A 15,623-nucleotide genomic window follows, 5' to 3' on the forward strand; every position below is an offset into this window, starting at 1 on the left:
CTCACTACTACAGACTTTAGATGACATCAGCTTACAGGCAATGGTTTCCCACGGAAATAGCTGAAGGCACGTGACCTTCCTCTTGCCATCGCCATCACCACCCCCGCCTCCCCGGCTGTCCTGGGTCCGGGACGCCAGCGGGAGGCGCGGCTCCCACAGCAGCCTGAAGCGGCGTCCAGCCTCAGGCTCCCCTGTTCTTCCGTCTCCCACAGTCCACCCAGGAGAATCTGCCCAGTCTCATGTGTTAATTCCACCCCAGGGGTTCTGTTTCACATCCACCCATCTCTCTTCCAAGTCTTGTCAATTCAGCCTCCGAGGACTGTTGGACACTCCCATTTATGAGTTCTCAAATGACCACAGTCACAGCCAATGAGGCACGTGGATCGAGAAGACACTTTGATTTTAAATTCACCCAGTTTCGAAGGCCCGTGGCACCGACCTCCTCCCCTCCCACGTGCCAGCACCTTCCCTACGCTGTTATTAAGCCAACTGTTCATACAGGTAATTAGGACAAATGACATTTTTCAACATTACTGCTTTTTCCAATGACTACTATTCTAACAGCATGGTTTTCTACTGCTGCTTGTTGCAAATAGATAATATTTTAATAACATTAGGGGTACTGTAACTTTGGTCAAGTGGCCTGGAAACCTAACCACAATTTATAATATTATTTCTACAGCAAAATGTATTCTAAATGATTTTTATGAATTACAACCAGGCTGTAAGCTGTAGACAACACCAAAATACAAACACACAAACATAAAGCCATAAAAAGAACCCCTCTAAGGTTGGTCCACTCCCTGCGGTTTACACAGTAAACATTTAATATACAGAGAGAGGGAGCAAAACCAAGGAGCCTCATCAAATTTAATTCCAGATGACATCTCTGCTGTCACCAGGCCCTGGTCTAAACTGTAATATTATCCTAAGCACAGCACAATGATGATGAGGATAAACTTGCTTCCCCCAGAGTCCTAATGTAGTCCAATGCCAAATATTCTGAAGTATTTTGAATTTTCCAATCACTGTTGCATTAAAGCAAATGGCTGAGCACTGACTGTATTATAATAAAGCATTTTTAAAGCTTGAGGGAAAAAATGAATATTCATAGTATTTGCATTTAGGTGAAAATGCAAAGAGCTCCCATTCTGGATAATGTAATGCAGTGGCCCCTTGGAGAGGAGGGCAAGAAGAGAGAAACAGAGCAGCAGTGCTATCCAGATACTAAGCATTTCTTGTTGTTCCCACGGTTATGCATAATGTGTATTCTCTCTCAGGCAAGCAATGTAAAACATCTCACTAGATCTATTAACGCATTACCGTGACTGAAATGGAACTCATTCTCTTCACCAGCTCACTCCAAACCAGCTCTTTTAAAGTTGGGTAACATCACTGTCAGCTGCATCCTCTCCCGGTGGCCAAGTCCATTTGATTCTAGACAGCTTTTCTCTTTTAGTGCTCCCTCCTCGCCCCCAGCCCTACTCTAGGCCTCCTGCAGCTCGCTGGTGGTGGCCACAAGAGCCTCTTAATTGGTTTCCCCACCTCTGCTCTCACCTCCCTCTAATTCATTAGCCACACGGAAACCAAAGTTATCTTTCGAATATGCAAATCCAAGCACATCACACCCCCACTGAGAACCCTTCAGCATTCCCCAGTGGCCTAATGATCAAGGCCAAACTCCTTACCCTGACTAATGGGGTACTGTCCCACTCACAGTGAGCACCTGCCATTTTCCACCTGGAACTCTCTTGCTTTCCAGAATAGCAGATACGCCACTCTCTTGATCTGATCTCAGGTCTCAGCTGGAACCAAAGCTTCCCTGACCCTTAGGATGGGTTATAGGATCCTGGGATAAACACCCTATTCTTCCCCCATCTCGGACCTGATCACATTCTTTGGCAGGTGCCTGCCTGTCTGTTTGCCCTTCTAGATTCATCGCTGCACAGCTAAAAGTCAGTCCTTTTTCCTGTTCCTCTTTAGTGACTAGCACTGGACCTGCCACGCTGTAGGTGTTCAAGAAACATATGTTGAATGAACACATTCATGAAGACACTCTTGCCCCCTGCATTCCATATTCTCCATTAATAGTGAGACTATTCTCCATTTAATAGGGAAAACACTCCAAAACAGTATAGTAAGCACCTGAGAAAGAGGGTTACAACTTTCAGCTCATTAAGCAGCCCCCATAATTTGTTTCAAACACCTTGGTGTGTTACTGCCATAATTGTCAACAAATTTGAAAAAGGCTTGGTCCCATTTGTATGTCTAGATTAGAGAAGGGGCCAGTGGTACATGTAGCTACCCTCCCCCAAATTTGCGTCAAACAGCAGCCTATGATAAAGAGAAAATGAAATTTAACCTATCATTTCAAAAAGTGCATGTTACCTAAATCCTAGTAATTCAACTAAAACCGACCAAACAATCAAAAAAAAACAACAACAAAAAACCCACTACTGAGCAAATCCAGCCTTAAACATCTTCTCCCCAAAGTAGGAAAAAACAAAACAAAACAAAACAAAAAACCCAGCGAAAGTATTGCTGACACACATGTAAAATCCAAGTGTTTCCAGCATCTGTCCTCCAGCACGCTTCTGCCCCTGCTCGCCCCTAACCCAGCTGGCTCTGGTTTAGCAAGTCCCCTTAATGCGAGTCACGGATTCAATACACAGCAAGAACAGTCAGTCGGCTCTAGTCAAGGATGAGTGACAATAAACAGGTGTAGCGGCAGCATGCCTGGCTCAAAGTCTTAGTAATACTGCTTTACATAGGGGCAGCACTTCAGACTTTTCAAAGCTCTTCTGTGTCTAGTCTCTGTGTGGTCTGCCCTTCCAGAAGAAGGTACAGAAACCCTTTATACCTGTTTAACAGCTGGGAAAGCTGAAGCCCCCAGAAGTCGAGTTCTTTGCTCAAGGTCATAGAGCCAGTGGGTGCAGGGATGGAGGAGGTCAAGTCCAGGGGGGCCTATCAGGAGTGGACATTCTTCCTCTCAACCATGTTGCAGTCAGCTTGCAGCACTACTAGAAACTACAGACAAGCCACAGGGACTCAGGGCCTCTCTCAATAAGCATGAACTATTTCCCCTCTCTGTTTGCTCTGCTGCTTTTCTCCAAGGAGGGCTCTAAATAGCAAGAAGACCAGTTTAAACTGAAGAACCCAGGGGCAGGGTGGTAGAAAAGAGAGAAGAACACTTTCTGTTCTATTTCCCCTAAATATCACTAGCTCCACATTTCCCTAGAACAGTCAACTCCAAATACTCTCCTCTGAGACCCTAAGCGTGAACTATTGGTCAGAGAAGACTGGCTGCTCTGCAGAGAGACTGAACGACCCGGCACAGCTGTTCAATCTGCTCATCTTTAAAGTGGGGAAGGTGACGACCCTACCGTACATGCCAGGAGCCTCAGGCAGGACCTGGCACCTTGGAAGGTTGGTTAAGTTTTTCCTCCTCTCCCACGAGTTCACCCAGGAAGTTTGGGGACGCAAACTTCTTGAGCATCACTGAACTCATCAAAGAAAGCACTTTTCTCTGCCGTGAAACCTGCAGGGACAGATATCCCCCCAGATGTATGAGTAAAACCCACTCACTCCTTTTCCTTCCTGTGCTTCTGCCCAGTCCCAAGTGGAGTACGTATTCGGTCCAAAATGTGCTTACTGAAAAGAATGAAAGTCCTGAAAGAGTTTAAAAGTATGACATGATGAAAAACGGAATTGATGTCTCAGCATTTTAAAAAATGCTTTTAATAAAAGAAATCATTTGAAGGAGTTCAGTACCACGTGGCTTTGAAAGAACTAGAACACAGTTTCCGGGAGCAGAACTCACTGGACAGTAAAATGGCATCCTGGTTGGGAATGCCCACTGGGGGCCGGGGCCACATTCAACAGGCGCCTGCAGGGGAAACTGGGACAACTTTCTACAGCCATGTGGTGTCGCACACGGTGGAAGGCGTGAAAAGGTGCGCAAGTGCACAAGTATTTCTAGTGTTAACCCAAAGAAATAATCAGAAGCAAAGATCTCTGAACAAAAATGTTTCAGAGCACTATTTGTAATAGAATGAAACAGGAAAAACTGAACGCCTAGCTACAGAGTATTGTTAAGTAAATTATGGTGTGTCCTTGTGAAAGAATGCCATTAATCATATTTGAGATGAATACTTAAAATCGAGGGAAACTGCCTGTGATATAAAGTGGAAAGAGGTTACAATTTTGTTTAAAAATACACGGATAGAAAAGAGATGGGAAGGACATGCACTAAAATAATAAGTAGCAATACCTCTAGGTCGTGGGCCTAGAGATAATGCTACATATCCTCATTTGCTTCTTGATACTTTAATTTATTTTTCTTCTTTATACAATGACTATAACCAGAATAAAATTAACAAAAATTTTTTTAAAGAGAGATCCTCTTCAAAAGCCACCAGCTTTCTGAGTAGCTTATGAAGTTAATGAAAATTTTTAAAATGTTGATAAACTATGCATAACATAAAATTTATCATTTTAACCATTTAAAGTATACAGTTCAGGGCTTCCCTGGTGGTGCAGTGGTTGAGAGTCCGCCTGCTGATGCAGGGGACACGGGTTCGTGCCCCGGTCCGGGAAGATCCCACATGCCACGGAGCGGCTGGGCCCGTGATCCATGGCCGCTGAGCCTGCGCGTCCGGAGCCTGTGCTCCGCAACGGGAGAGGCCACAGCAGTGAGAGACACGCGTACCGCAAAAAAAAAAACAAAAAAACCCCAATAACTCCCATTTCTCCCCCACCGTAAACCCTGGTAGCTGCTATTCCACTTTCTGTCTCCATGACTTAGACTACTTAAGGTACCTCATATAAGTGGAAGCATACTTCCACATACACAAAAGCATGTCCTTCTGTGTCTGGCTTATTTCACTTAGCATAATGTCCTCAAGGTTCATCTATGTTGTAGCATACATCAAAATTTCATTCCCTTTTTAAGGCTGAATAAATAGCCCATAGTATGTACGTACCACATTTCATTTTATGATGCTAGCTTTACGTTTTACGATATGAAGCAGACTTTAATTTTTAAGCATGTCTGAAAATCAAAATGATCAGCAGTCCATGTAACTGAAGGATGTGTATCAACTGAAGAACTAAAAACACCAAATCGTACAAAATAAGGGGAAAAGTTATTCTACACAGAAAGTCAAATTTTCTACCTGCCTTAAATCCACTAAAATCCACAACATTGAGCCATAGTTTGCAACAGGAAAGAGTAGCAGCGCTACGCACTGTAATAACGGTGAGTGGCCGAGAACTCAGTTATCTGGGACCAAAGGCATGTGTGTCACTTTGTCTTGGCAATTAAAAAGGCTCCCACAGCACTCAGAACAGCTGTGGCCTCGGAGGGAGGGGCCCCAGAAACCTTCTGGGCTGATGGAAACCCTCCATATCTTGCCCGGTGTGTGGGTTATGTCAGTGTGCATCTGTCATTTGTCAGAACTCATGGACCTGTTCATGTAAGATCTGTGTACCTCACTGTAGGTAAACGATACGGTGATTTTTAAAAAGGAAAGAAAAACAGGTTCACCAGCCTCCTCCCCTGACAGAAGACATATTAAGCCTAAAAGCAATTAGAGTAAATAAGAATTTTAGAAAAACAAAAGTGGTTCCGCAGCTCAGCTACTGATGGGCGCTGCCACCGACAGCTTAAGGCCCTTTAGTGGATCTTCGGAACTCAGTCCAAGCTCCTTTCTCCTCGCTGCTGAAACACTGGTTCATCCGGGGAAGACTGGTAAACACTTGGACTAACTACCAACAGTGTCAGGAAACTGCCCAGGTTTGGTAAGCAGCCCGATAGGTGTGAGGCCCAGGTGGTGTTGGCACATAGAGGTGTGGGCCTCAGTGTGGGAGGAGGGGAGGTACGCCCTGACCGCAGGTGGGGCTCCAGGTGATGCAACGCTGCGTTGGAAAAGGGAGGGGGTGGGAACCATAACCCATCCCAAGGAAAAACCACAGTTGAATGTGAGTCCGGAGCAGAGAAAAGACCCTTCACTTCCTATTTTGGATCGGGCTGGTGGCAAGGGTCTTTCCAGTTGCTTCTGCGCTGGTCTTGGCTAGGATCATGAAGAGGTGAAAGTTACCTCTTTCTTATGAAGCGTGGTTACTTGTTACTCTGCTCTGCGCTGTCTGTCTTTATAAAATGTCAAGTTTAGGCCACACATCGTGGGAGACCGCCGTGTCCCAGCGCAGTAACTTTCCTGCCAAACCATTTAGAGCACTCAGACAATTTGTTTTTCTTTTTTGTAATCTGCTATTTTAGATTCTCCACACTACCATTCCCCTGTATTGAAATGCATGACCCAGTGGCCAACAGATCTCGGGGCTGTTTATGGAGCAGCGGTAAGAGCATAGCTACTTCTTAGCATCCTAGAGACAGCTTTGAAAACACAAAGCAGCCACGCCTAAGACAACTGGCACGTGAGAAAACGACAGTCCGGGACTCAAAACCTTCCCTAGACTTAATGTTATATTTCTAAAAAAACTGAGCAGGGATTCTGACTAGCTTACTGATGTGGACTCATTATTATTTAGTTAAGAGAACAACCAGGAGTGACCAGCTTTCACCATGTAAATGCTCTTGCTGGACCACAACCCGGAAAGCTTCCTGACCCAAACTAATCCTTTCTGTCTCTCTCACAAAATAAGCTACTTTTAGTTCTCACATCCTGGGAGGATTACGGCCACAAAGCCAACTTCTGCCCTCTCTCATTCTTGCCTCAGCTTTCTCCCTAGAAAGCCTCGTTAATCTGCTTTTAAAAACATTCAGCTTTTCAGCCATTTAATTCCAACTGAATGTCCTGAGGAGCCTCAGCCTCACCTTTCTAGTCTCCCTTGAAAGTTCGTATCCAGGGAGTCCCACTTTTGCTTTTAACTTCCTCCCAGCCTGAAGTCACAGGTCCCCACGGCCAGCCGCAGTCCCCAGCCAGGTGGGATGTGCCCAGACAAGGTACAGGAAGTGCACTGGGAACGTGGGCTTGGAGGTGCCTCTCGCCTCCTTGTGCTGGAGAAGAAGGAGCCATACACACAGCCCCTCCCCCCGCCCTGAGGCTGGGGACAGAGATGTGGACCCACGTTAGTAAGCGGACTGCCTATTCATACTGACAAACCCATCTACAGAAAGGCAACCCTGTAACAGTGCTGGGTGTCAGACTCATGGAAAGCCTCGCTGATCTTGTGATATCAAAACCCCATAAATAATGTAAAAGCCAGCTAGGGCCCGTGAGCTAACTTAGACCAAAATGTACTCTTCCCACAAGAAATGAAGCTGGTCCATCTGTCCCTTGGGACCACGTGGCATTCCTGGACCAGCTGTCCAGGCTGTTTTCTGATAACTCATTATCTAGGAGAATAAATACCACCTTTGCCCTGACAAATAACTAAGTTCTTTCCCTTGCCAAGGCGGACTTGGAAAACATTTTTGGCATGGACAAGCAGCCATATAGAACCAGAAAGCTGTGATGTATAAGTCTTCACTTGACTAACTGTAGTCTTGGTCATTTTAAGCTCATTTGTTCTCAGCATGGTGAGCGGTACTTCGTTTTTGGCATAGCCACTGAAAGAGTCCCAAACCACAGAAATAGCAAAATTAAAACAAAACAGAAACAAACCTGGGGTTTGTATGGCTTGATATGAAGTCTGCTAATTTCCCTATCCTGTGACTCTATTCTCATCTTTGCAGACGGGTGGTATCCACTTTGGGGACAGGAGACTTTACAGAGAATGAGGCAGGGGTGACAACCTCCAGATAAGAACTGCCTCTATGTGGTTTACTGTTCATCGCCACGACCACAGACTCACCACGCTACTGCAGGTACTGAGTACCCTGCCGTACGTTATCACAAACTGCAGTGTGCAATCAGGCATCTCGCTCTGTGATGCTCTGACTGCAAAAGTGTTTCATGTATGTTTTCTCAAATAGGACCTGATTTGAGAGCAGGGCCTGTGTCAAATCTGGCAACACTTCCCTTATACAAAGGTCACTTACCTGACATTGACTCTAGAATCTCTCTAGAACAGAAACCAAAATAGGGCAGGGCAGGAGAGCTAGTTTAACAAAGTGTATACACTTTTTTCGCAAGGGAGACCTCCAAAATTGTTTGTTCTTCATTTTTTCATGGATTTCTAATGGATATTAGTTTGGGGGGCCCAGAGCAGATCCAAAGCAGAAAATTAAAAAGCAAGTATTCAACATGTATTAGCTATTTTTATTAATTATTATTTTTATTTTCTCGGTCGGTGCCAAACTCTTTGCTAAGTATTTTGAGTATCACCTGTCAGTGGATATCCTGTCAGCTGACTGCCAGTACAACCTTCACACACCACCAAAAAAATGCTCGTTGAGTTTTGCATATAGTATTTATCTAATATGGTAGAGAAAGGTGCAATATAGATTTCTTGTACTACAAAAAGAAAAAGAAAACCAGTGATTTGCATTTTAAAGGATGAGCTTCAGGGACTTCCCTGGCGGTCCAGTGGTTAAGACTTGGCCTTCCAGTGCAGGGGGTGCGGGTTCAATCCCTGGTCGGGGAGCTAAGATACCACATGCCTCGCGGCCATAAAACCAAAATATAAAACAGAAGCAATACTGTAACAAATTCAAGAAAGACTTTAAAATTGTCTGTATCAAAAAAAAAAACTTTAAAAAATAAAAAGAATAAGCTTCAGTTATCAAGAAAATGCACTCACAGAGGTAGCTCATATCTAGATAATTCTGCAATAAAACAGGGTTTTCTATATTTCTATGACATTGCCACATCAACTAATAAAGTCATAGGTGTTAAAAAAACACTGGATTTAATTTTTTAAATGTAGATATGACCCAAGTCACTCTGGTGTAAGTTTAAAGAGGTTTATTTATTTCAGAGCAAAAAGACATGGGAACCAATTACTGGCCACTAATATAAAACTGGGCTTGTCACATCAAAAAAGTGAGATGATGCTATAAACGATATTACTTGGTACGCTTTTAAAACTGCTTTTAAAGAATCAGATGTATAACTAGAAAGAGATTTAGATATCGTCTTGACGTAAGAAGTATTTGATTATCTTTTGAAGGAGATGCTTGGGAAGACGTATTCTGACAAAGTAGTAGTTAGGCTGGTCATCAAACCACCTCAATAAATAAATGAGTAAAGAAACAAACCGCAGAATTATACCTCTGTGGCTCTAGAAATAATCTACTTACCTAAGTGCAGTGAAAGAGAGGTACTTTAAACACAGATGTACATCTAAAGAAAACTGGGAAACACAGTGGAGAAGTGAGTATCAGTTGGACTAAGGAGGTCACGGTGTCCTTGACTAAATACGGACTGCCAGTGACCTCATTTTCTATGTATGAATAAGAAGCTGAAACAGGCATCAAATTATGCTAGGCATAAAGCCCAAGGCAGTCAGAGAAAACACATTATCTACTTATTACACAGAGATGCTCACTGAAACTTTATGTTGGAAAAAACAAACAAAAAACCTCAGCATTTAAACAACAGGGGAATATACAGCAAAGGAAATTACTGTATGCTCATGCAATCACATATTATACTGCTATTTAAAATCACAGTTAAATACTTTTAAGTGATATGGGAAAAATGCCTCTGTGTTCTGTGAAATATATATATATATATATATATATATATATATATATGTACACACACATATGTATATCCTCATTTATGTAAAAAAAAAAAAAAATTGGCAGGAGATACCCAAAACATTAAAGGGGTTTTTTCTTCAGAGTCGAATTAGAGGTATTTTTACTTTTTTCCTCCATTTTTTAATATGTAACCAAACTTTAAATGGTATATGTTACTTTAATAATTAGAAAAAAATAAATGTTGTTTTGAGATTTAGTCCATTAATATAGAATAGATTGGAGGAGAAAAAAGTCTCTCACCGACCGTTACTTAGAAACTTAACCTGGGATTTACTTTTCTGTCTGTAAGTACTTTGGAAAGTGGAACATACAATGGACACTTTTGTTATTACTTAGGGCAAGCTCTGCCTGGGGAGGTCTCTTCCATCACTTAGTGACCTTGGATGACGAGTCCCTGCCCAGTAGTGGCCAGTGCCATGCACAACATTCACTTAAAAAAAAAAATTCCTGTACCTCCTGGAGACCTTTTTTTTAAAGGGGGGTGAGGTGGGGGGCATTTCTCTACTTAGTAGATGAGGAGAACATTTATTAAGCTACTTTTCCTGGGCTTCTCTCTCTCTCTTTTTTTTTCCCCCATTTTGTGATGTTAGTAACTTGAAACTCTCTTATACTGTGGAAGCCTAACTCTAGGTTTCTTAAGTTAGAAAGGAGGGCTGGGGAAACATGAAACATTCCTATTATACATCTTACTCTAGTAATCAACAATCCATATGCAAAACTCTTCGTTCACAGATAAATCCCTTGGGTCTTTGATCTATTATATTGGACCCAACCAAATTCAGTGATTCACTCAGGGTTACCTGAAAGAACTCAATCTCGTGAGTGTCAAAGAGTAGACTGCCTGGCACTGAGCAGAACACATTTCTTCTAAAGTTGAGAACAACTTCAACTTTTTCTCTTTCAAGTCTTCACAAGAGCTGTCCTTAACATTTTAAGTGTCATTAGGTACCTTATAAAAAAAAGATCACTGATTTATTCTATATAATTTGGTGAACTTGGCTTTTAAGGAATTCAGGGACTTTGTACCAAGTTTAATTTTAAACAGAAATCACAGTCCTTTGAATATGGTGAGATCAAATGGACATTTGCAGACCCTTCTGAAGAAATACATTGTATTTCTTCAACGTATCTTCATATCTTCCATCTTTCTTTAGCAATCTATATTGCTCTAACGATAAAGACTAAGTGATTTCTAAATAATTTTGTGAAGTGTCAGTTGTTTCTTATCTTTTTTCCTCTCTTTTAACCAAAGGCTATGCCAACCTTGCCAAAATAAGACACAGCATTGATTTAATTAATTATCTGGATAATTTGGCCCTTCTTACATGACCCTCTTGGTCACAATCTCCCTTTTCTGAGAAGCCTCGTTATGATTGGCTTACATCTGTTGAGTCTTTAAAATTCAAACTATGACAGCTAAGATTACATTTAAGCCAAGGCTGGAACTCCGAAAAGCCAGAGCTTACTTCTAAATGTCTAAGAACTGCTGGGGGTGGCTCTCAGTGTGCAAGCAGAGAGCAGAGTGGCTAAGGGCCAGGAGGATATGGCTGGAGCCCCGGCTCTGGCCTGCACTGCCTATGTGAACTTGGACAAGGGCTTTAACATGCCTAGGCCTCTTATTCTTTCCTCATATATAACACGTGCTGAGATGTTACAAGCACATACTAAGTGCTCGATGAATGGAAGCAATGAATACTTTTGCTTCTCAATCTGTAAAAATAGAAATAAAATGCTAATTCCACATATAATGCAACTACCATCAAGTGTTCTACACACCTAAAGGGTTCTACAAACATTGTTTTAGTTTCTGCAATAAGGGTGTATTCTCATTTCTTCCATGGTGCCTATGCTTAATATTAAAAAGCAGGTCATTTTATTCCATACAGCTTTTTTTTTTCTTTTTTTCAGTGTAGAATTCAACACTTGCCTCCACCCCCAAATTACCACCACCATCAAAATTGAAAAATGTGATGATAGATTTCATTAGAGTAAATATTCCATAATATTTGGGTTTCTTCCCTAACTGGCCTATAACATTACAGGGAAAGCTCTACATAACGGATAATGTTCATGGAAAACATGAGGAGGCCCTGGACGGGCTGTTACAGGCTTCTTCACAGCAGCCCCACACGTGACACTAATAGCTCTGAGATAATGTGTAATGCCTTCACACAGTCACATGTGCTGCTTATTCAAATTTCAGTGGAATCTTGCCTATAGCTGGGTTTTCATTTTAAAGGTTCTGTCCACATTTCCGACAGAAACCACAAACTGAGATGTTTATTATCATTAAAAAAAACCTCATCTAGGGAACATTTACAATGATTTCAGTATCCTTCTGTTCTTGACAAGTTAGAGACTTAAAAGCTAATGAGCGGGCTTCCCTGGTGGCGCAGTGGTTGGGAGTCCGCCTGCCGATGCAGGAGACTCGGGTTCGTGCCCCGGTCCGAGAAGATCCCACATGCCGCAGAGCGGCTGGGCCCGTGAGCCATGGCCGCTGAGCCTGCGCGTCTGGAGCCTGTGCTCCGGAACGGGAGAGGCCACGACAGTGAAAGGGCCGCGTACCGCAAAAAAAAAAAAAAAAAAAAAATGCTAATGAGCTATTTTATTTTTTAATTTGGGGTTTCTTCATCATCTCGAACACTCGTGAACCAGGGACTGTTTTGACCTTTGGACTCCCATGTCACCTAACCTACTTTAGAATTAGTAAATTACTGAAATGTGAATCATTGTTCACTCCTAGCAAGGTATAATATACACCTGCCCACTCTGAAAGAAGAACGGTAGAAACCTACGTGTGTCCATCTGTCCATAGAACATGACAAGACTCCACATCAAGAGCTGCATACTTTCAGAAGTCTACCGTAGACCCGTATTTGTATATAATAGGTTCACTGTTCCTCCTCTTTATTGTGCCTCAAAGCAGTTGGGGTAAAATGTTCTTTTATTCATGACCCACCTATGACCAGGTCACTCTTTAGCTCACATTGCAATTCTTTCCCTCCAGTTTAACAGTAAGAAAAAGTAAGTTCTGTTCTTTGCACCCTGCCCCATTTCGCAAAATTATCATCTGATACTGGAAGGCAAAGAAAGGTTTTGGAAACATATCAATTTCTTCCCTCCATCTCCCCACCCCTAACTCTGATAAAATATCTCTACCACCAGGCAGCTTGTAGGCTCATAAATACACTGGTGCTTAAGGGATAAGGACCTCAAAGGACACTTACTGATAAAACTTGCTTCGGTGCAACAAGACAACTCTTCCAGCACTTTGCTTATGTCACCTATGACAAGGAGCTTAGCAACGTCTCAAGGATGAGTGTGAATTACTAGACCCACTAGGATAGACCACCTGTGTAGTCGTCTTTTATGTCTACTTCCCTTTTGTGACCTCAGGGAGACTCCTTTCTTTACACTCAAATCAAATCCTTAGTTATATCACCTTGCATTAAATCAAGCCAAATGTGAGGCAATACTGTGGTATGTTTCAGGCCATTTAATTATGGCAAAGAATACTCATTTCTTCCAGTTATCCCTATAATACACACACACACACACACACACACACACACACACACACACACACAGCTGCTACATTTCAGGGAGAAGCGATCAGGTGAGCAGCCTGGGCTTTCTGACAACCTTTGGGGCAGCTCCAATTAGATAAGCTTTAAAACAGTAAAAGGTTGAAGTGAATACACAGCACTTGACTCATCTAAAATGTGCAGTGTAATAAATTCAGGCCTAAAAACCTTTCCAAAGATTAGAGGAAATGCCCAAAGTCACCAGTTAATTATGCAAAAAGGGAAGGTTTTGGGGGGTGGGGGTGGCGGTGGAGCAACAGAGGAGCCCTTGGGGGACCCTGGGGAGGTGCTGGCAGAGCAAAGTGGCAACAGAAAAGATATAATATTTCATCGAAGGAAATAAATTGGCTTACTAGCTAGACAAAGGTCTTCAGAGGCTATGCTGCAATACATTGTGAACACTTGTCAGCAATAAAATTCGAACTAAAAAGTAGCTTACAAGGTGGGCTAAGTATTTGGGAGCTAAACAGTTCCAATCAATCAAAAGTTCTGAGCACAGAGAGACAAATGCAAGCAGATATTCATCAAAAGGAGGAGTCAAATGAACCCCCTTCCGAAAAACTGTTTGGTTTTTGAAAACTAAAGGTGCATCAAGATAGGTGCCTTTTCTATACAAACATCCTTTGAGGTCTCTTGACTTCAAGGAAAAGAAATAAGAGTACTACAACGTCAGGAGCTGCTCAATCACATGCTGGGGCCAGTTCCGACCCCTGCCCATCAAGGTGACAGGCTGCTGCCCTCTTCCCCCAATCCTCTTCCCGGCCTTAAAAATGCAACTGCATCCCGCCGCAGGCCTGCGAAAACGGGCCGCACAGGCAAAGTGCGGAGTACCAGTGCCCCACTGCTGGAGAGGCTGCAGCGCTCGATTTGCAATGACGCCACATGGAGAGAAATGGGGGAAAACATGAAGAAGAAACAAGGATGAGAAGGCAACAAACAAAAATGTGCTCCCCTTCTCTAGTGGTGCAAGACGGAAAGAAAGGAAAAAAAAAAAACCCAAACTAGAGATGGCCAATGGTCGGCTTATCAGGACACGTATGGGACGCCTCTAATCCATACATGAGCTTAAAAAAAAGTACCTGGGAAATCAACTTGGACACTTTCTAATACAAAATTCTCCCCATGATCCCATCACCGCAAACTCGGGATAAATAAAAACCCCAGCACTCAAGCTATTAGAGACTACAATTTACTTACAAACCAGATGTTTACATAATCACAAATTACATAATACTCCTGTGCACTAAAAATCCTTCTGTAAGTGAAGCTCCAAACCCTCCGGTCTTTTAACGTTTTCCAGGGAGAGCTGGAGAAGTCTGCGGAAGAACTGGGGGGAGGGGGAAATGGAATGCTGGAAAGTCATTGACAAGCTGTCAACCCAATCAAATGTTCCAGGATAAAAAGAGACTCGGAGCAGGTGACTCTCCTCTGTCCCCATCCCCTGCCGCACGGGCGTCTAAGGCCGAGGCAGAGGAAGCAGGGCGCAGGGTGCGGGGCGCGGCCGGGGCTTACCTGCTCCCCGAAGTCGATGGCTATGTTGGTGATGCCCAGGGGCACCAGGAACCGGATCAGGGGCCAGTAGTGCGTGAGCGCCGGGAATTTCACCATAGTCCCCGCCGTGGGCGGACCCCACACACATCTGCCGCCGGGAGGAGACTCTGCCGGGAGGCGCGGGCCGAGCAGGCCGGGCGGGGGCGCGGGCGGACTGAGGCCGGGACCGGCCGGGTCTCAGGGCGGCGGCGGCGGCTCCTCGTCGCGGCTGCGGCGCCCTCTCCGAGCGCAGCTGCTCTAGCAGGAGATCCGCAAGCTCAAGTCCATCCCTGCTGCCCTCCCACACAACAAAGATCTGTCGGGAAAAAAAAGAGGAGGGACGGCGGCGGCGGCAGCGGCGGCAGAAGGTTCCGCTGACAGCGGCTCCATTATAAGCGCTCTGGGGCCCGGAAATAAATAACCGCGCGCACGAGGCGCCGCCGCCGCCGCCGCCGCCGCCGCCGCCGCCGCCGCCGCCGCCGCCGCCGCCGCCGCCGCCGCCGCCGCCGCCGCCGCGCAGAGGAAATCAGGGGCGGGCGCGGAGGCGCGGACAACGCCGGCGGCCAGGGGGCGGGCGACGGGCTGGGGAAGGGGCCGGGCCGGGCGGGCGGCGCCCTCCTTCCCTCTTTCCCTCCGCCGCCGCCTGCTCTCGGCGCGGCCGCGGGGGGCGCTGCGCACGCACAGGCCGCGGAGCCGCCGCCTCCGCCGCGTCCCGGCGGCGCTGGGTGGGACTCGCCGCGGTGCCCCTTGTCGACCGAGGGGCGGCGGCGCGACGCTGATGTGGAAGCGGGCCGGGGGCGGCGCGTGGCCCGAAGCCCGAGGGCACCGCGCGGGGAGCCTGA

The 15,623-nt window shown here is 44.8% G+C and overlaps 1 protein-coding gene across 1 annotated transcript in view; it reads right to left on the bottom strand.

Moving 5' to 3' along the window:
- Window positions 1–15,211, bottom strand: part of ANKH (ANKH inorganic pyrophosphate transport regulator) — a 142,968-nt gene extending 127,757 nt beyond the window's left edge. The window contains exon 1 of the mRNA XM_060146884.1: window positions 14,764–15,211. Within this exon, the coding sequence (XP_060002867.1) occupies window positions 14,764–14,859 (96 nt within the window). The 5' untranslated portion in view covers window positions 14,860–15,211. The remainder of the gene's footprint in view (window positions 1–14,763) is intronic.
- Window positions 15,212–15,623: the final 412 nt, after the last annotated feature.

Source organism: Lagenorhynchus albirostris, chromosome 3 (genome assembly GCF_949774975.1).
Source record: "Lagenorhynchus albirostris chromosome 3, mLagAlb1.1, whole genome shotgun sequence".
Classification (NCBI taxonomy): Eukaryota; Metazoa; Chordata; class Mammalia; order Artiodactyla; family Delphinidae; genus Lagenorhynchus; species Lagenorhynchus albirostris.